Source organism: Cupressus sempervirens, chromosome 5 (assembly GCF_028749045.1).
Source record: "Cupressus sempervirens isolate cs-2001-9-10 chromosome 5, ASM2874904v1, whole genome shotgun sequence".
Taxonomy (NCBI): Eukaryota; Viridiplantae; Streptophyta; class Pinopsida; order Cupressales; family Cupressaceae; genus Cupressus; species Cupressus sempervirens.
The window spans coordinates 1006024803-1006047437 of record NC_143122.1 but is presented as its reverse complement, the minus strand read 5'-3'; the positions used below and the strand labels follow the sequence as shown (position 1 = coordinate 1006047437).

Sequence of the window (22635 nt, the reverse complement as noted above, 5' to 3'; positions counted from 1 at the left end):
ATTAATAGACTACTTGTTTATATGGCTAGAGCTCGTCCTTTTGCCACCTTTAATTGTGGAAGTCCTCTTTTATTGGCCCAAAGACATGACATACCAGTAGCTGCACTCAAAAGTATACTTGAATTTATTGGTGAAACCACTATTTCTCCCTTGGAACATATTCAAGAGGTCACAAATGTCTATAATATCCGTGGTATTACAGAAGGTAATGTGGCCATTAGACTCCTAGATTCATCTTTGAAAGGAAAATCTTGATAATGGTACAAAAGTCTATCACTTGGTTCTATAACATATTGGGATGGATTAGGAGTAGGACTATGTAAACACTTTGAGGAAAAAAGTGAGTATTTGTTAGTTTTAGAACAACTAACTAATATAAAAAGAGCCCCCCATGAATGTATCACCGATTTCAATTACAAATTTCAAAAAACATGGTATAGAATACCTACTTTAGTGAAGCCTACCCCTAGTAATACCTTCTTACATTACCTCAAAGCTTTTAATAGTGAAATTGCCACCACAATCAAAGCCATGGGATGAGACACTTTACCTAATGCTTATGAAATTGCAATAAGGGTAGAAAACATATTCATACAAGGAGGAAAGTTAGCTCCATGACCTCCTATGCCCTTCTTTCCTAATATCCCAAATCACCAACCAGTAATGGCCCCTATTTCCATAACTTTGACATCTCCAAATGGAATAGATGAAATCAAGGAGATGATGCAATCTATGATGTTGAACATAGATGAAAGATTGCAAGGCCAAGAGAATAAATTGGAAGATAGCTTCTCTATCATGCAAAAAGTGGGCAACAAAGTGGTGACATTGGAAAGGAAACAACCTCAAGGTAGTAAGGCTCATCAATTGCAATATCAAAATCCAAACAATGATAGGCCTCCAAATCATAACTATGGGAACAATTCTTTTGATTAGAGTAGGAATAATAGTCATGATTCAACCTCAAATGTAAACCAAAGTAGGGCCATAGTCCCTCAAAACAATATGGCCCAAGATCATGATTTTTGTCCCTCTTGTAATTACTCTTATGCCTATTGCATGCGTCAGAAGGTTGAATCTTATTTGGATTTGACCATTCAAGAGCTTGTAGTAGGACAATCATACAAGGAGAACCAATCCAAAGATGCCTCAAATATTTAAAGAAAGGGTAATTGCTTCTTTATGAATCATCAGGTGGAGGAACATTGTAATCTAAACCAAGATTCCATTGCTCACAACACTAGGAGAAAAATAAGAGCTATTGAAGATGTCACCCCTCCTCCTAATCAAGCTTCAATTTCAAATGTAGTGCCTCATGTACAAGTAGAAGATGATTGAGCCAATGCTCCTCTACAACAAAAATAGGTTACTTCTAGAGGAGGTGTTAATAGTCCCCAAGTTGTTCCATCTCAACCTCCTACACATGCAGCTCCCAAGGCTCCTCCTAAAGTACATAATGCCTCATTTAGTGTGGTAGACTAGATGAAGAAGACAAATGAGAATATTTCCATGTGGGATGTTCTTGCTTTTATACCCATGCAAAAGAGGTTGCTACACTAGGAGTTGGAAAGTATTGAACCAAAGGATAAACTACCTAGCATGGAAAGTGCCACAAGCCTAGTACAACCATAAAAGGAGGTAGAAACAAGTAAAAAGGTTAGACCTCTTCCATTTTATGTTTCTCTAATTATAAGGGATAAGATAATCCATAATTGCATGATTGATTTAGGGGCTAGTAGTTCAATGATGCCTAGGTGTGTTGCTGATGCTTTAGAAATGAAATATGAGCCCATTGTCAGGGATGTACTATAGTTGGATGGCAGTACTGTCAAGACTATAGGGATCCTTAGGAATGTGGAAATGACCCTACATGCATGCTCTGGTTGTACTATAACTCAAGATATTTCCATTGCTAAAGTCAAGCCGCATTCTTTCATTTGTCTGTCAAGAGACTTCACTACCCAAATAGGTGGTTACATATATTTTGATTGGTCATATATGTTTTTTAGAACAAGATATAGGACCAAGGATTCAATCAGAGTAGAGTCTCTAGCCCTCCATCATATTGAACCCTACACCCTTAATCTTATCAATATGAATTGCACTATCCTAGAAATGGATAAGAATGATATAGTGAATGAACCTACCACTTCTCTAGTAGAGGTACCTAATTTTCTCTTCAATAAATGGGCTAATGCATATCAATTTGATACCATATTAGAAACCCTTGAGACAGGTCTTGGTACATATGGTATGTCAGAAACAGATGCTCTTGTCTTTAATCTTATGAATCAGGGGTAGGTGTGATGTTGATTTCTCCTACAAAACTAAGGTACTAATTCTCTTTTAGAATCCTATTTAGTTGTACCAATAATGTGGCCAAGTATGAGTCCTTGATTTAGGGTCTTCTACTAGCTCACAAAAGAGGAATTCAAACTTTGAGTGTATATGGGGATAGTGAGTTGGTGGTTAATCAAGTGAGAAATCAAAATGTCACTAAGAATGGCTTGCTTAAGTGTTATAAACATAGAGTATGGGATTTTCTTGAAAGTTTTGATGCATTTAATGTTCAGAGCATCCCTAGAAAATAAAATAGACATGCTGATAGGCTTGCAACAGTGGGTGCATCTTATGATGTACCAAGGAATCTTGAGGAAGAGAAGAGACAACAAATTAAAGTGTTAGTTAGGCTTGGAATTCTTGACAACAACACCAATTAGAAATTTTTTGAATCTGATGCACAAATTGTAAATTTCTTGTAGAATGAGGCAAAATTCTCAGAGAGAAACTAATCTAGGTTACATGACTAGTATGGAGATCAGATCATTTATCTCAGTTCCAACAAATTTCCTAAAGGTATTATTACCTTAGAGAGTGTTTTCAACCCTAATGACCAAGCAAGAGGTAGAGTCATGAACTTCCCTACTGACAAAGATGATTATACACTAGTTGTGGTTGCTAATGGAAAGAGTTTAAACATAGGGAAGGTATGCTATGAAATTGAGTAAGAGAATTTCATTCACCTGTGTCAAGAATTTAATGATATATTTTCTTGGACATATGACGATTTAAAAGGTTTTGACCCAAGGTTGTTTTAGCATACCATAGACTTAATTGATGGTGTCAAACTAGTAAGACAAAAATAGAGGCTAGCGAATCCTAAAATTGAGCCATTAATGAGAAAAGAGCTATCTAAGCTAATTGAGGCTAATATAATTTTCCCTATCAAGCACTCATCATGGGTAGAAAACCTTGTCCCTATTAGAAAGAAGAATGGAGAGATTAGATTATGTGTGGAATTTAGGGATCTTAACCAAGCTTCCCTTAAGGATCAACAACCCTTTCCTTCCATGGAATAGATTTTGTGCAAGGTTAGTGGCTCAGAGATTTTCTCATTTCTTGATGGATTCTCTAGTTACAATCAGGTGCTAGTCAAAGAGTCTAATAGATAAAAGACTACATTCACCACCAATTGGGGCACCTATGCTTATAGTAAGATGCCTTTTGGGCTAATGAATGCAGGTGTCATGTTTCAAAAGGAAATGGAGATGGCCTTTAGAAACATGATTGAAAAGTTTGTATTGGTTGACCTTGATGATATCACAGTGTATTTAAAGAATGTAGAAGATCATTTTGGTCATCTCAGACAAGTGTTCATAAGGTGTAGAGAGTTTGGGGTATCCCTTAACCCAAGAAAGTGTGTCTTCACTACCAATAAAGGAAAGCTATTAGGACACATTGTTTCAAAGGATGGTTTAACTATTGATCTAGAGAGAACATAGATGATACTCTCTCTCTCTCTCTCTCTCTCTCTCTCTCTCTCTCTCTCTCTCTCTCTCTCTCTCTCTCTCTCTCTCTTCCTAGTCATAAGAAGGGTTTGCAAAGTCTTCTTGGTAGAATTAATTTTATGAGGAGGTTTATCCCTTAGTTAGCTATCATGGTGAAACCTCTTACAACCATGCTCAAAGAGAATATGGTCTTTTCATGGACCAAGGAAGAAAAGGTAAGTTTTGAAGAGATCAAAGCAACAATAGTCTCAGCCCCTACTCTTATCAATCCAAACTTTGAGAAAGATTTCATTCTTTATACTTTAGGTGGTGAGTCAAGTATGTCTACTATCTTGACTCAAACAAATGATAAGAATGAAGAACAACCTATTTCCTTCTTTATTGAAGGGATGCAAGGATATGCAGACAAATACAGTTATGTAGAGAAGCAAGTCCTTAGCTTTGAAGAAATTTAGACACCATCTATCTCATAACAAGATCCATTTTTTGGTACCCCATGCCAGTGTAAAGGATTTCCTTTTGAGCAAAGATATACGTGAGAAGAGAGTTGGTTGAATTACTAAAGTAATGGAATATGATGTTGACATCCAAATTATTGAGTTTATAAGAGGGAAGGGATTGTGCAAATAGATGATTTTGTCTTAGGAGTTAGATGAGGAATTGCCATGATATTGATAGAACAACAAGAAGCAAGAAATGGTAATCCAAAGAATTGGATGAATGAAATGATGACCTTCTTGATAGGAAGTGGATACCCTCAAGGATTGGATAGAACTAAAAGAAGACAATATAAGCTATAGTCAATTCCTTATGTCATAGTTGATGGTATACTTTTCAAGAAATATTTTAATGGAGTCCTATTAAGATGCATGACACATACGAAGCTGAAAGAATGATCAAAGAGCTTCGTGATGGTCTTGATGGTGGCCACTTCTCAACAAGGACAATTGCAATTAAGATCATGAGGGCTAGTTACTACTAGCCATCCTTGTTCCATGATTATCAAAAGTATGTAATGAAGTGTTTAAAATGTGCCTTCCTCTCTAGTAAGAAAAATCTTGAAGCTCTTCCTCTTCATCCCATCCAAGTAGACCAACCTTTTGCTCAATGGGAATTGGATTTCATAGGCCCTATCAATCCTTCTTCCAACTTTGGTCACAAGTGGATTTTAGCTACTACAGATTACTTTACCAGATGGATAGAAGCAATAACATTAAAGGATGCCAAAGAATCTTCTATTATTGAATTTCTTGATGGAATCGTGACCAGGTTTGGCACTGTTTCAACCATTATTTTAGATAACGCAAAATCTTTTGTAGGGGCTTAGATTTGTGCATGGGCAGTTGATCATAATATCTACTTGAGCACATCCTCAAACTACTATCCTTAAGGCAATTGATTGGCTGAGTCATCCAACAAAAACCTAATTAGGATTATGAAAAGGACTATAGAGGACAATCATAGATGTTGGCATCAAAATTTAAGGATAGCATTATGGGCTGACAAAATAAAACCTAAGAAGGCCATAGGAAATTCACCCTTTATGTTGGTATATGGTAGGGAAGCAAGGCTTCGAATTTCATTAAAGTTTCCATCCCTAGAACTAGCTCAATAGCTGGAGGTAATGGAAAATGATGCCATGACATTAAGAATAGTAGAAGTGATGTAACTAGAAGAGAAGAGGAAACAAGCCATGCAGACCCTAGAAACACATCAACAATAGGTGAAAAGGAGTTTTGATAAGAAGGCTAGGGTCAAAGTCTTCAAAGAAGGTGATCTGGTATTAAGATGTGATGCAAATAGGGAAAAAATAGAGAGGCACTCAAAATTTGATACACTATGGAGTGGTCACTATGTGGTTATCAATTGCGAATAGGCCAATGCTTTTCAATTAAGTAGGCCCGATGGTGAAATTCTGCCTATTCTAGTTAATGGAATATATCTTAAGTCCTAATTCTAACAAAGGATGAGCACTTCATGTATATAATTCAGGATAGTTTCCTTTCTTGTTTCTTGTTTTCCAAGAAGTGCATGAGCACATCTGTTTTGTAGAGGTTGCAGAAGATTTTTTGGTTCCTAGTTCCAATTGTAGAGAGACAGTTTTGAGGTTTCTTGGGTATGTTTTATGTGATTTTTAGGGTTTTCTGGGTGGATTCTCGCATTTTTACAACTTTTTAGCCCAACAAATTCTTCAAGCCACTGGTCTATGCATAGCCAACTTGCATCCCCTCTAAGTCGCTAGAATTGTTGGCCAAATTTGTCTTCTTGCTAAAATCACCACATTTGAATTTAAAAGATAAATGACCACTTCCCATATTATTTAATTTTTAAATACCATGGAAATGTAATATCATGAGGTTAGGAGCTAGAAGTCAAGGGCCTTTGATGCTACAAAATTTTGTAAGATTGCATGAGGAAAGTATGGAGTGCTGTGATGGTACAATGGTCATAAGATCAGGGAGCCCAAATTATAAAGGTAATATGCTACAATAAGGGGTCCATTGTAAGATCGTAATATCAAAATGATGTCAAAGGTCATCATAGTATTGGTAAATTGAAACATAAGGCCATCTAATATTATGATATGGCATAGAATCGATAAAGTGAAACATAAGGTTTATGATGCTATAATGTAACATAGAGTCGGGGATGTGAAACATAAGGTTTATGATGTTTTGCCAAACTTGTAAGATTAGGGAATCATAGGATGAGGAGAAGAGAGAGAATTGGCGTAAGATTCTATGTTGGTCAAGTGGTTAGAGGCCTTAAAGGGCTCATTTGTGATGTTATGACAGAGGCCTTGACCATAGGATTAGGAGGTAGAAATGTTAGTGATACGATGCTACAAAAGTTAGAGGATATCGTAAGATTGGGGAATCGTAAGATCGTAAGGCCAAAAATGAAGACATGAGATATTATGAAGCTACCAGATTCTATGAGATCATAAAGAAAAATTTGCTTAATTTTGATCTTACGCTTGAGAGACACGTGTCCAAGGAGATAGCACTACAGTTGGCATTGGCAATTGGGTTGACATTTTTGTTAACTACAACAATTAAGTCTGAAGGAGGTGCAGCTACTTAAAGTGATACGGTCAATTGCATGGAGACTTTGTGAGGTGGTTAAATGAAATTAGATTATTGGCCCACATGGCCCATCTTGGTTGCAGGATTTAGTTGACCTATTGACTATGTTGGTTCATCGAGCCAACTATGAAGAAGAGATGTTTTTTGCACAATTTGATCTTCATGATCAATTTCAATCACTCTCTAATGAATACCATGCCTAGTGAACAATGGAAAAAAACTCCACCATCTCTAGTTTTATCCATCTACTTGGTCAAAATGACTTAATGATAGCGTTCTATCTTCTCAAAGCTCTATTTTGGAAAAATAATGAATTTCATTGTATTTGAATCTATACCAGGATAAGATTTTACCTAGAACTATATGATTATTCTTTGAAGCATTTAAGATAGTGGTTGGGGAGTAACTCCCATTAGAAATATCTCAGTTATGCCTGAGCTATCAAGGCAGATTTTATAATTTTAGTAAGGGTTGATCTTTTTCTGATTCTCTATTATTTCTTTCATGCATACTACTATAATTTCTCATGTGTCTAAACCATTGTAATCCTCTACTAAGTCTCTCTTAGCCATTAACACACTATGCAACGTTGTTTTCCTCTAGTTAATGTTTTTGTCTATGTTCTACAATTTTCATGATTGTATCGACTTTTGACATTCAAATGATACTAAGTGGAGTTTCTTCCTATAGCATTCTTTTGTTTTATGATCTACATGTAATTGTTGAATTAAGCAAGGTCTGAATTTGTATTCTTTGAGGTTACAATCAATTGACTATGCATTCATGGGAAGAGATAAGTTCAATCACTCTATTTTGGTGCATCACCCCTTTAGGTTAGAGTAGTTATATTTTCATTCATGCATCACTTCTTCCTTGTCCTCTCCAAGAGTAGTTAGATGCACCCTAGTAGCAAAGCAAGTCAACCTTCTCTAGAGACTCAACCTCATAGTTCAAGTCCTACAACTTGGAGGTTGTTTCCATGTTTCACAAGGTTGTCCTTAGGTAAAAAATTTGGACAAGGGTGCAAAATTTTGTGAGAATAGTAGCTTCTTAGGAATGAAGGTTGGTGACTCTATTTAAAAGATTTTATATTGACAACTCTATCTGAAATCCTGAACTCAGAATCATGGTTTGATACAAAGGAAAGGTAGAAAGTGACAATGAAGGTGATAGTGATGATGAATAATTTTCATACAAGAAGAATCAAGATTCTGATGAAAACATACATATTAATTTCCTTAAGAGTTATTATAGTGGTGCATGACTCGATCCAACAAAGTTTCATCAATCTTTTCTTCAAACTCTCCCAAAGATTGATGAATAGGATGGACAAGACAATCATTTTTTCTCACACATGGGAATTTTTGTCAAAAATAAATGTGTCTTGTCAAGATAAAAAAGAGTTCATTTAGAAGCAAGATTTATGTGAGTGTACGTTGGAGAATGATAACCAAGAAAGTAGCTCAACACCTACAATTGTTTCTCAACAAAATAACACTTCTAATGATCCTAATCAAGTTTGGTTTTTAAAAAAAGATACATGCTTCATTGCTTCAAAAGTTGCAGGATATTGAACAAGAAGATAAAGGTGACAATCCTTTTCTTTTTGATGAAATATCTTATGAGAAAAATGTTGAAAGAGATTCATTAGAAGTTGCATACCAAGAAACTAATAAAAAAGAAGCGAGTTAAATGGTAAAAGAACATTGTATTAAGCTTTGTCATAAGCATTGCAAAGATCTTGAGAAGGCAATAGAATTCATTCATGAATTGGAAAACTAGGATGTTGATGAAGAGACATCAAAGTAACACCAACAATTTGAAGAGTAGGATGAAGAGAGAGTATCAAATAATGAATTTTTTTTAGTTTCTATTCCATGTTGGTGTCTTGATACTTCAGATCATGACTTCCTATGTGGAGAAGATCTTCCCATTCATCCTTCATTGATTTTTAAAGAGGAGATGCATGTTGATAAAATTCAAGGTATGGACTCATCGATGTCTTCTTCTAGTGTACCATTGGCTAATGATTAACTTTTGCAAGATGATGAAAATATTGTTGAAGTTGTTTATGATAATAAGTTAGTAGGAAGTTTTCCATTGCAAAAGTTACAAATTATGGATACTACCATTGCAAGTCCATATATGGAAAGTAATGACACTAATATCAAGAATGAGATGGATTTAGAAGGGATTAATTCTATGTCCATGAGTAAAAAAATTGAAAAATCATCTCAAAGAGTGTCATCGATAGAGTCTTAGTGTTGATAAATTCAAAAAGGTTCATGACAATGTCCAAAGGTATGTAAGGCCCTCTCTTGATTAGTGTCATGCTACTTTAGGTAGCGATTCTCTTTGTACTACAAACACTTCTCAAGTTTTTGGTCATGATGATAATTCACCATTAACAAAGATACATACATACAAAGAGACATTCACTCCTTAGGGTACTGTACAAATTGAAAAGAATCATATTGTATTTCAGCATTCACATGGAACAAATAGTGATATAGAGGCCTCATATCAATTTGTGAAGGGATCAAGGGTTCATGAAGAATGTTAAAATCAAGAGATTAAAATATGAAGATTTTAAACATTTCAAGATTTTTCTAGTTTCCTTTTCAACCTTTTCTAGATACGAGTTAAACATTTGAAAAGCATCATATTTTCTTCTCAAAAACATATTTGTCATCATTCTTGAGTAATCATCAACAAATAAAATAAAGTATTTGTCACCTTTGTAGCTTTGCACATCAATTGGTCCACATAGATCAGTATGAACTAATTTCAAAACTTCTTTTGAAGTATGAGTCTTACTCTTAAAACTAGACCTTGCCATCTTGCCTAACTGACATTGTTTGCAAATTGCATTATCAGGTTTCTTCAGTTTTAGAAAACCTCTAACTCTTTTCATCTCACTAATACTAACCAAGCTGTCAAAATTTAAATGACAAAATCTTTTGTGCCATAGCCACACATCATCAAATTTTAAAACAAGAAAAGTAGCTTCATTCATGTCAAGATAAAATAGATTACCTCTAGTATGATCTCCACTCCCAATGAGTTCTCCATCATCATCATAGATCTCAACTTTCTTGTGTTCAAATTCAACTTTGTATCCTAAACTATTCAATTGTGACACACTCAACATATTATAGTTAAGTCCTTCTACATAGTAAGCATTGTCACACATGATCTTGTTTGTCAATCTTAATGGTCCTTTACCTTTCACTGGACAGGGCACATCATTACCAAATCTAACACTATTTCCATTATAATGCTCACGGGTAATGAACTGACTTTTTTCACTAGTCATGTAATGAGAACATATAGTGTCAATGCTCCATCTTTCACCTTTGGTTACATAAGATACTAATGCAATTGCCTCATCTTCATCTAAATCATCTTTCATAGAAACATACACAACTTCATCATCATGATAATCTAATTCATCATTAAACTCTTCTTCAATAATGTAACAAGCTTTCTTTTCCTTTTCTTTATAGCCTTTGTCACTCTCATCTTTTCTACGGTCTCAAAATTCATCTTCATTTTTATTGTTTTTCTTCTTAGGACACCTTGCTATAATATGGCCAACTTCATTGCAATCAAAACACATGATGGGTAACTTACCTTTGCATCTATGAAGTCTCCTAGCTAACAGTGTTTCCAATTCTTCTAGATCTTCATCATCTATGTCATTGTCACTAGCAACATGCTTGACATTTTCCTTTCCTTTGGGTTCTTTTAGTGTTAGCTTAACTTTGAAACTAGACTCAATATTTTTAGATTTGAAATTATCAAAATTAAAAAGCATTGAGTCTACCAACTAGTCCCTCAAGGGTTAGATCACTACCACGAGTACACTTCAGTTCTTGTATAGTAGAGACTCTAATAACATAGATAGGTAGTAGGGTTCTTAACACTTTTCTAATCATACTCTCATCTTCAATAATTCCATTTTCTTCTTGGATTGCATTTACAACATCTTTGAATCTTGTACAATACTAGAATATAGTCTCACCTTCTAGCATTCTCATTACATCAAAATTTCATCTTTTAATTTCTACTTTGGCTCTCAACACATTCTTGTCTCCTCCATAGATCTTTTTTAGGCCATCCCACATTCCATTAGAAGTGGTACATTTTTTGATGTCTTCAAACTCTAAATAGCTTAGGGCAGATGTAATGTCCAACATTTCCTGATTGTGCTCTTTCTTCTATTTGAGTTGTTCAATAGTTAGGGCTCCAACTATTGTAACATATTTAGTGGTTATGGTTGTCTATGCATAATCTCCAAGGCCTTCTAGATGAAACTTCATCAAACCTTTCCATGTAGGAAATTTTTCCTTGTTTAACTTGGGTACTACCTTTCTGTACATCCTAATCTTTAGTTTCAAGTACCTTCAAACTATTTCCTTCACAAGCACTAAATGATTTGATACCAATTGTTGGAATACTTTAGAATAACTAAGAGTGGCGTGAATTAGTTATCCAAGGTCCAAATGTATAGATAACATTTTTCAATACTTAACATATACATGTGCATGCATTGATCAACCAATATATCAAACCATAGTATATTATTGTCCTAGGTCAAATGAACTTTGTAGAAATGTAAAAATGAAATACTAAAAAATCAGTCATACAATTTGACACAAGGATTTTATGTGGAAACCAAATTTGGGAAAAATCACCAGTAACATGCTACCAATTTTTAGTCTTTTGAAGTGAGCTCTACGAGGAGCCAACCATTTTAAAGTTTATAATGCACACTATTTAATGTGACCTTGATTAAAGGATTTCATTCACCCTATTAGGAGTGAGCCTTGTTAGAGGACTTTAGAAGATTCCATTAGAATATCCCTATTAAAGGATTTACTGATGACTTGTAGGTCAACCTTAATCCAAAGGATTTATTTAGAGTGATACAATTGTTAGAAAGTAACAATAGGACTTGATCTAATAACAAAAAAAATCGCAACTTACAAATCTCTTATTTATTCCTCCATACTACTTAGCATTCAATCTCTTTTGAGTTTGACTACGTGTTCCCTCTTCAAGCCTTCACCTCCTTAAGTCTTCATGCTTAGTAGGTCAATTGCAGGTTCATTCCTTAGGCCACCAAATGAAGCAACACCTGAAGAATCCTTGTCTATCTCTGGTTTGCACTATGACACTTTTCTTTTGGCATGTTATCTCCTTATATAGATAATTTAGATCTTTTGTCACTTAACCAAAATCATCCATCTTAGGGTTAGGTCAGATTCATCAAATCTACCCTCTTTTTCATTTTATTCCCTCTAGAAACTTCTCTTACAATCCTCTTCAAATTCAACTCAAAATGGTTTATCTTGAATTATGTGCCACCATCTCATCATGTACTTATCTTCCACATTCTTCACATAATTCAAGAAATCAACATTGTCAGCTCAAATTTGTCAAATCTTGGATCAAACTCATTTTACTAGCACTCGGTAATTACTAGCACTCAGCAATAACATGTTGTTTTATCAGCAATAATTATCTTTTGATGCTCATTCAACACTAGTTTTCTTAGCATATACTAAGTTTAATTAGTGCTTGACAGATACTAAAATTCCTTCTCTTGGTCCATACTAGATTCCCTCGATCGCAATAACTTTCTGTTCAACCTACACTGACTTTCTCGCTTCCACTGTTGGCTCGGTTAGGCTTGATAGAAACATTTATTTGCTTAGCCTTTTTCTTGTCTTTGCTTAAGTATCCTTTCATTATAGCCTTAAGTAGATAAATGATACAGTTTATCATCAAAGTCTTACTTGGTCTTAGGGATTCTTTTATACACCATATAACTCAAGCTTTCTCTAGGTACTCTTGTTATCCTTCTCAAATCCTCTTCATCAATCAATCAAATGATAGCATTCAAACCAAATTAGCAATTGTCTCACCAGCACATAGAAAGTTTGACATTAGTGAAAAAATAATGATTGTTCCATGATAGGTTTCATCAATCTTCCTCATTGTCTACATCAACAATTTTCTTCATTTCAACAACAAGTATGACACCTTTTGATATATGGTATGGTTATCCACCTAATGTGAAATATTTCAAGGTTTTTGGAAGAAAATGTTATATAATGAAAGGTAATAGGAATGGAAAACTTGATATTAAAAGTGATGAAGACATATTATTAGGTTATTCCACTAAGAGGAAAGCATATAAGTATTTGAACTCTAACACTAACAAAGTTGTGGAAAGTGCAAATGTTTAAGTTGATGAATATGGTGAAAAGAGTAAAGTTGAATGTAAGAAGGAACCTAAATATTGTAGAAGTTTCATATATATTGGTGAAGGTGAGCCCAACACCTTACTTGAACATGAGAAGAAATTTGTCGATCAACAACAACTAGTACATGCCAAGCATCAGGAAATGCATGTTGAGCATCAGGAAGAGCTTTCCAAGTGACAGCCAATAATTGCCAAACAATTAGAAAAACAAGAAGAAATACATGAAGCTCTACCTTAAGCAAATCTACAAGTTTAAATTGAAGAATAAGAAAGAAGAAATGATCCTACATTAGCAAAATATGTAAGAATACATCATGCACTTGATAAAATTATTGGAGACAAAGATTCTGGAATTATGACAAGGAAAAGATTGATAAGTGATACATTCTTACTATGTGAATTTGAGCCCAAATCAATGAAGGATGATTTGGATAATGAACATTGGATTCAAGAAACAAATGAAGGGATTGAGTAGATAGAGAAATACAAAACTTGGTCACTGGTACCTAGACCAAAAGATAAGAATGTTATTGGAACAAAGTGGGTATTTAAAAACAAGTTGAATGAGAAAGGTCAGAACCCTGCTAGTGTATTCTTCTTACAAAGGATTCAAAGTGTACCAAATTGATGTCAAATTTTCATTTCTAAATGGAACTTTGGAAGAAGAAGTCTACATTACATAACCTTAAGGATTTTCGAACCCAAAATGATACAGTATGTAAGTTGCGCAAAGCTTTGTGGATTTATACAATCCCCTAGGGCATGGTATGAAAGATTTCATACATATTTGGTGAAGATTGGTTTTTCAAGGACTAATGACAATGAAAATCTATATTTGAAGTCTGAATATGAAAAAGGGATACTTTTGGCTGAGATATTTGTTGATGATATCATATTTGGAGGAAAGGATGAATTGTGTAAGTCATTTAAATATCAAATGAGGCAAGAGTTTGAGATCTCTATGTTTGGAGAGATCAAAATTTTTATTGGATTGTAAGTGTATCAAATGAAGAAAGGTATCTAAATTACTCAATCAAACTATATCAAGGAGATACTCAAAATTTTTGGAATGAAAGACTCAAGACTAGTTCAAACACCCATGACTACTAGACAATAAGTTTTAAAGAATGATAATTCTACTAATGTGAACCAAACCTTATATAGATCAATTATTGGAAAGTTGCAATATGTTGTTTCCTGAGTAGAATAGATATTGCACTAGCAATTGGGATTGTTCCTATATTTTCTTCAAATTCTAAGGAGAATCACATGATGGATGTGAAAAGAATACTGAGATATCTAAAAGGAATAGAAAATTGTGGACTGTATTACAAGAAGAATGACAAGTTTGAACTAAACATGTGTACTGATGTAGATTGGGCTAGAAATGTTGGTGATAGAAAGAGTACAAGTGGTTTAGATTTGTTTATGAGAAAGATACTAGTTTCATTGATAAACAAGAACCAGAATTGCAACTCCTAATCTATGATAGAAGCTGAATATGTAGCAATAATAGTTAATTGTTATAACATAGTGTGGATAAAAAAATTGTTGAAAGGAATGAAGGAAGACATCACTGAACCTGTTGTTATATTTAATGATAACACAAGTGCTATAAACATATCTAAAAACCCTATGATGCATAGTAAGACCAAGCATATTTCTATCAAGTATCATTACTTGAGAGAGGTGGTACAAGACAAATTAGTGAGATTGGAGTATGTGAATACAAAGGAACAAATAATAGATATATTGCCAAAATCCTTACCTAAGGATGAGCATGAATATATAAGAGGTAAATTAAGGGTGATTCCCCTAACTAAGGCTACTTAAGATGAGATGGAGCTTTGCATCAAATGTGTTGATTAGAATATTCTAGAAATTGATCCAAAAGGTCACACTTTACGAATTGCCTAAAGCTATGAAGAGAGAATTACAAGATATTGGATTAATCATAAGTAAGATGATAGAGGATGAACCTAGTTCATAGAACTAACTAAGAGCTATCTACATGTTGAATATGTATGAGACTAGGTTACCTGAAGATGTTGAAGTGTCTTTGGAAGCATCTTAGGCATTGTTGTCAAAGAGGGAAAGAATATAAAGTTACCATCAATAGTGAAAAAGAGAGAGATTATGTTGTTACCATATGAAGAATAAAAGAGGAAGAGATTATAGAAGTCAACAGGGAGAAGTCCTGAGGTTACCATTTGTAAGGTGTAAAAATATGGTTGAATAGGGTTTAAAAGAGTGCACATGAAAGAGACCCTAAACCCATATTTTTATACATACATTTGAATTTTAAGGAGATGGAATGTAAATATGAAAATGCTAATATTGAAATGAAGATATGAAAGTAGTTACCTCTGGAAAAGAACCTTCTAGAAACCCTATCAAACAATCTTAGAAACTATTAATTTTTGCAACTCTAAACCGAAATTGTGAGATCTAAAAAACCCAACAATATTTTTCTTTTCTAAGCCAAGTTGTCCTTGACCCCTTTATTTCCAACCTTGACCTGCGCTACTCTAATGGGAATTTCGTTCACGAATCCCAAAAGTTTTCTAAAAAGGGTACTCAAATTTGCACTGATATTCATTGTCCCATACTTGCATCTACAAGAAAAAGGGCTTTGATGTTTAGATGAGGGGTTTGCCTATGTCAAACCTTGATTTGGAATCAACCTCAATAATAGAATTGAAATAGAGAATGCTAGATAGTAGTAGAAGTAAATCTAACAACAAAGCTATGATATTCAATAGATATGCAATTGTATTTGAAATGTTAAAAAGTATATTGATATGAAAGCTTGGACTAAATAATGTAAATCAAAACCATAAATGAAAATCAAAACATACATGATTTTATGCTTGAAATCCACCTTGAGGAAAGAATGACTAGATCTTGAAGATGAACAAAGGATCTTGAAGGAAGATCACACCACCATGATGGATAGATCTAGGGTTTGAATAATAAATATTTGAATGATTGAACCAAATCCCTTGAAAGGCTTGAATGCTTAAATCATTGATCTTCAATGGAGAACTTGAATGCTTGAATGGGTTATTGCTTTCTCACTTTATTTGCTTGCTTGAATTCAATGGAAGTTGGATGCTTGATCATGAAAAGTAAATATCTCCTCATGAAAAGTGGATATCTCCTTGCTTGTATCTTGTGTGTCTAAAATGAGGGAGGAAGCTTCCTTATATACTATTATAGGGCCAAAATTTCTAGAGAGGTCAGCATAGGAGAATTAAATTCCAATTAAGCCTTAACCCCTAGAAATGGTCCTAGATTAAATGTAATTTAAGGGTTTATCATTCCAAAGCCCAAAACAACTAACCTATCTAAGAAAGACAACAAACTTCCAAACCTCTCCCCGCATTCGACCAAATTTATGATGAAAAAGGGGGACCTGGGTCAAGGTCAACCTTAAATTTGACCTAGTTTAGGGTCGAGGTCATCCTTGACCTAGGTCAAGGTTGAGGTTGACCTTGACCCAAGGGTTAAGGACCCCTAGAAAATGAGACACAAGGGAAAAATAGTGCCTGGGGAGGCTCAAATAAAGCCCTAAATAGGCAGAGAAGATGAGAAGTGGGTAGAAAAAAGGAGACAACAGATGAAGGCTTAAAACACCCCCTAAGGAGGGCTAAATATTCTTAACATGGAAGTGCTTCCAGTTTAAGATGATACAATATTTATTGAGCAAAGAGGGAGTGTATGTTACCTCACAGTAAAGATGGAGCGATTTTGGAACATAAAGGAAGATGCATTTCCATTAAGAGAGATTGTGAAGTAGTTCAGATGATGTATATAAAAGAGGGAGATCCTATGTTATGATATGATAGAGGGATCCTAAGTGTTGTTATAACTAGAGGTATTGCATATCAAAGATCCATGAGTGAGAATAAGAATGAAAGGTGTTGCATATCAGATTTCCATGAATGAGAATTAGAATGAAACTAAAAGACAGATTGTTGGACACTACAGATATGAGAATCATAATGAAACTAAGGATATTAATGAAAATCTAATACTGGAAACAGAGGGAGTTTCTTGAAGCAAAGTTGAATATTTTGGATTGTATGGTAACTAGAGGTGTTGGCATCAATGCCAAAGAGGGAGATTGTTGGACATTACAATTAGAACAAATATTATATTGTCATTGATGTCAAACCTTATTGGTGAGATAATTTATACCTAAGTAGAGTGCCATATCAAGACGATTGGTTAAGAGGATTTGAGAAGAAGTGATAACAAGAGGACCTAGTGGAAAGATTGAGTTATGGGAAATTACAATGGGCACTTGATTAGTTGACTTTGGAAAAATAATGTGTAGTTTAATCATAACAATAAGTGAAGAAGATAATTGTGTTAAATCTTAGAAGAAATGATCAATGAAGAACAAGTACATAGGCTTAACCAAGCTTCAAAGTAGAAGATTAAGGAACTTATAGTTGAAGTTGAGTTGTGTTAGTGTCGACTGAGTGAACAATAGAAGGCAAGAAAATTTAGTGTTGACCAAGCGCTAGTAAAGAAAATGTATCACTAAAGTGGGTCGAGCGAAGACAGTGTAAGCCGAGAAAAGACAGTGTAAGCCAAGTGAGATAGTTTAGTGATGATTGGGTTATCTAGTGATGACTAAGGCTGAAGAACACAATGTTTGTTGAGTAACAAAATTTTATAGTTTGTGAAGGAATGGAGATTCTTGGCCGACATTTTTGAATTCTTGAAATATGTAAAGCATGTTGAAGATAAGGATTGATGAACTAGAATATTCAATGCAAGAGAAACTATGTTTGAGCATTTCTATGCATGGATTCAAAGAGAAGTTTTGAGAAGTTTCTAGAAGGAGAAGGAGGAGGAGGAAATGAAAAGGTGGAAGGATTTGATGAATCTAACCTAAACCTAACATCAATAGTGGTGTTTAAGTAGAAAAAAGGCCAAGCTACCTATTTAAGGAGGCATGAGGATTAACCTACAGAGGTTAGCAGACCTGAAAAATTTGGAGTAGTTGTTGATTCTATTGATTGGAAAATTTGAGTAGAAGGTTGAATAGTGAAGTGTTAAGGTGATGAGTGATTTATTGAAGGGTTGATAAGTAAATCAGTGATGGAGATGATAATGGAGGTCAGTCAACAAGTTAGCTGTTGAACAGAATTGTGATCCACATTTGCAAAGTGATTTGTATTTAATCAGATCAACCTTATATTACTTTCTATCCATTGATCCTTTTTTATCAAGGTTGACCTAATAGTCATTTGTAAATCCTTTAATCAAGGTGACATTTTAATAGAATTTTATTAAGTCCTCTAACAATGCCACTCCTAAAAAGGTGACTAAATCCTTTAATAGAGTCACACCTAATAGTATGTATTTTAACCTTTAACAAGGTTGGCTCCTAATAGAACTCACTTCAAAGGATTGAAAAATTGGTGACATGTTGCTAGTGAGTTTTCCCAAATTGGGTTTCCATGTTAAATCTTGGTGTCTTACTTATGTGGATGTTATTTGAGATGTTTACTCTTTAATGGTTTTACGTTTTTCAAGTTTGTTATTATTGGGATAATAGGCTACAAGTTTATGTTGTTAATAAATTTCTATAAAGATCGAGTGGATTAGATATTAGATCTAAGTTGTTTGATGAGTTGAAAATTTTAATTACTATATTTGGACCTTTTGATAACTGATTCAATCCCCCTCCCCATCAGTTATTCTAAATCATTCTAACACTAGAATACTTAGATAATAGATCAAAGATCCTCATTCATCCTTATCATCAGACACATTAAGCTTTTATTTCATTGCCTTGTGCTCCTGCATTGGGATCAATAAAATCATGCATCAATCCTAATATATTTTACCTAATCTTTGTCTCAATCTTGGTAAACCATTTCCTAGCTCAGTAAAATTCAACAAGATAAATTTTAGTTCATTTATAAACTTTGATGTGTATTATGCATATCTTGGTAAACACTAACTAATCTTCTCGATAATGTCATGTACCTTGGGTAATAAACTTGCTTGGTTATAACACTCTACTTGGCAAATGATATTCTTGATTAATACTATACTTGATGATCATTATGCTTACTAATTTATACTTCACTCGTATCCATATTTGTTCAGCAACAAGGTTCACCTTCCTTCCTTCCATGTATTCACCGCCCATAATTTTTACACAAATGACAACACTTGAATGAATTTAACAGTAATATACTCATGTTTCTATTCACACTAAAGCATGTATTTGTAACAATCTTGTGTTGCAGATTCAGGTGCAAGCTAATAAAGTGGCTTTGGAGGTGACCCACCTTGAGGAGATTCTTAATAGTTGGAGAAATGCCTTGTGGATAGTGGTGTAATTGCCACTAGCTACTTTTTCTACTGACCACACTTTGCCTCCATGTAGACATTGTCTCAGTTGTAATTTATCTGCCCGCTACTCACAAACCTCATGGTCTCAAGCCCTTGTAGCTCTTCTAGTGGAGGTTGGGACAAGAGCCCTTGTAGCTCTTCTAGTGGAGGTTGGGACAAGGGACATGACTGCTCTACCCAACCTAGTTGACATAAGTCTAGTTGGTCCCTTGTTACTACTCCCACCTCCTCCTTTTGCTATTGTGTGGCCCACCACCACCAATGACAAATGGTTTTCTCAGACGACGCTTGCAATTTTCTCCGCCTAGGATGTAGGAGGAAGATAAAATAAAAGAATGAAGATGATGGGTGGTCTTTCCTTGACCCACCTCCAAACCCTGCTGATGTATAGGTTCTAATGATCGACATGATCCTCCTCCCTTAGCTGACACAATTCTAGCAACTTGAGGGATTTCAATTCTATTTTTTATGAATAGTTGATAATTGTGATGCTTGACTCTAGCGGAGTGATCTTGTATCCCTCTCCCCTTTTTTGTGAATATGTAATTTTATATTTATATTAATAGAAAGAAACTATTGATTAAAAAAAGGACTCAAATTCAAGTTCCCACATAAAAGACTCACAAATTACTGTTGTTCTAAAAAAGATGATCATCTTTATATTATTATTACATTAAAAATAAATTAATATTACACCTTTTTTTGAAATTTATTTTGACAAATGTCATACATAATATAGAAAATGATTTTATTCACTCAAAACCAAATCTTTCAATGCATTCATTTATTTATTTGACAAATTGTATCATTAAACTCAGCACTCAATTGTAGTTATGTCTTTCGACGAAATAAAACTAGCTTAAAATCTTAATACATCTATTTAACAGATTCTAGATACTAAAGAGTTGTCAGTTGAGACGCCTTTATTGAAATTATTATATCAATAGATAAGTAATCCTCTCATATGGTGAAGCAACCGTCGGCTCAGTATGAACATGTTATAAATATTTCAATCATAAGAGTTATATAAAGCAGAAGATAAAAAGCACGCAATTGGTTTAGAGTTATTCTTGTGTGTGATACTCAAAGCAGTGTGACTACTTGTAAGAATTTGTTGAAAATGGGTTGCACAGTCTCAGGATGTTTGGATGCGAAGGAGGCCCGAGTTGTGATGTTGGGTCTTGATGCAGCAGGCAAAACCACCATTTTATACAACTTGCAGCTTGGGGAAGTGATACGATCGTTTCCCACGGTGGGTTTCAACGTGGAGAGTTTGGAGTACAAAAATACCAAGTTTCTTGTGTGGGACGTTGGTGGGCAGGAAAACATGAGGCATCTGTGGAGAGACTACATTGGCAAGTGCAGAGCTGTTGTTTTCGTCGTGGACAGCAGTGATAGAGATCGCATTTATGAGGCCACTGAGATGTTGCACAGGATAATGAGCGAGCAGTCTCTCAGAAATGCTTCCCTTCTTCTCTTTGCAAACAAGCAGGACTCTCCCAGTGCAATGACTTGTGAGGAGATAAGGGACAAGCTTGATCTGCAATCTTTGCCTCAGAGCCGATGGCACGTTCAGGAATCCTGTGCTATTTCAGGGAAAGGCTTGTTTGATGGCTTGGATTGGCTTTCAAATAATATTTAGGGTTTCACTTTGATCTTGTAACAGTTATTCTTTTGTGCTAAAAATAATTACACAAGGAATTATTATATAAACATAGTTAAAGAAAAACGCCAGATGAGTTATGTGACACGAGATAAACATCTAGTTACATAGCAATAATAATAATAATAATATGATGTACCTGTCCTATACATAGATATGAGAAAAGTATTAACAGTTCCTGCCATGGCTATAGTCGTCCATGTCCATCCACACAATTACTTGATCTAAGTGCTCATTAAAGCTATTGAATGTTGAGATGCTACATTAAATAAAATTCACTATATTTGATATATGCATCCCTTTCAAAAGGCTTTGATAGTTTCCAAGATGGTTTTTAAAAGGATAACTTCATCGTGGATCTATATTTCGTTTATTTATTATTATTATTTTATTTTAATTTTAAATTTAGGTCTTATTATTATACTATTTTTAACCGTATTATTATTTTTCTGCAAATTTCCGTTAATCTTTAGAAAATTAACAAATTGGTAATGTCACTGCTTGTTAAGACTATCCATTGCTTAAAAATATTCATATTCAGTAAATCTTTGATCCTTTGATCAATGGCCAACCTCCAAACCCAAATTTTATGGATTATTCAAATAAAAATGATGTTAATACTAAAGATAGTTCCATTAATCATGTTGATAATCCTAACATTGTGGATATCATGTAGGATGATCATAAAGGACATTTGTTACTTTTGCAATTTTTATATGAGGATGAATATGTTGTTTTACATTCTTCTATTCTTGCTGAATATATTGTTTTACATGCTTCTATTCTTGGATATATTGTAGTTTACATGCTTCTATTTTTATATGTTGTTTTACATTGTTTTAATCAAGATGACATTTTAATGGAATGATCTAAGGAATTCTAACTAGGTCACTCCTAACAGGGTAATTAAATTCTTTAACGAGGTTATAAAAATGTATTTTGTAACCTTTAATAGGTTGGCTATTAACTCAAATCACTTTAGAAGAGTGAAAAGTGGTAGCAAGTTACTTGGTGTTTATTTTCCAAATTGGGTTTCTATATTAAATTTTGGTATTATAATTATGTGAATGTTATTTTCATGATGCATGATTTTGCTATTATTTATTTCTATTACTCAATATATACTGAACAAAGAGTTAGTGATAAATGAATAAGTTAAGTTGTTGATGAGTTGCTATATTTTCTGAGTGGGTTTATGAGTTTGAATAAGTTGTTTGAAGTTGTTAACAGTTAAATTGGTACATCTAGACCTGAGGATAATTGATTCACCCCCCCTCTTAGTTATTCTAATAATTTTAACAGGGAGAAGGTAAATAATGACACTACCTTAAAATTGAATGCATGATAGTTAGCCCTCAAGATTATTAATGATAAAATGAATTTGGGCTCGAGGTAGAAACCTTTGTGCTTGAATGTTTTCCCTAGTTATGTGCCTATCTAGAATGGGGG

At 34.2% G+C, this 22635-nt stretch overlaps 1 protein-coding gene across 1 annotated transcript; it reads left to right on the top strand.

Moving 5' to 3' along the window:
* Positions 1–15676: 15676 nt before the first annotated feature.
* LOC149559333 (ADP-ribosylation factor 1-like) lies at positions 15677–21165 on the top strand. The gene is made up of 2 exons (XM_089828394.1): positions 15677–15718; positions 20680–21165. Exons 1-2 carry the CDS (start codon positions 15677–15679, stop codon positions 21163–21165), a joined length of 528 nt encoding a protein of 175 aa, XP_089684520.1.
* Positions 21166–22635: the final 1470 nt, after the last annotated feature.

Coding starts and splice junctions, on each gene's coding strand:
- LOC149559333 (XM_089828394.1), top strand. CDS start 15,677: ATGGGAATTTCGTTCACGAATCCCAAAAGTTTTCTAAAAAGG. Junction 15,719..20,679: donor CCAAAAGTTTTCTAAAAAGG/GTACTCAAATTT, acceptor TTGGATGCGAAG/GAGGCCCGAGTTGTGATGTT.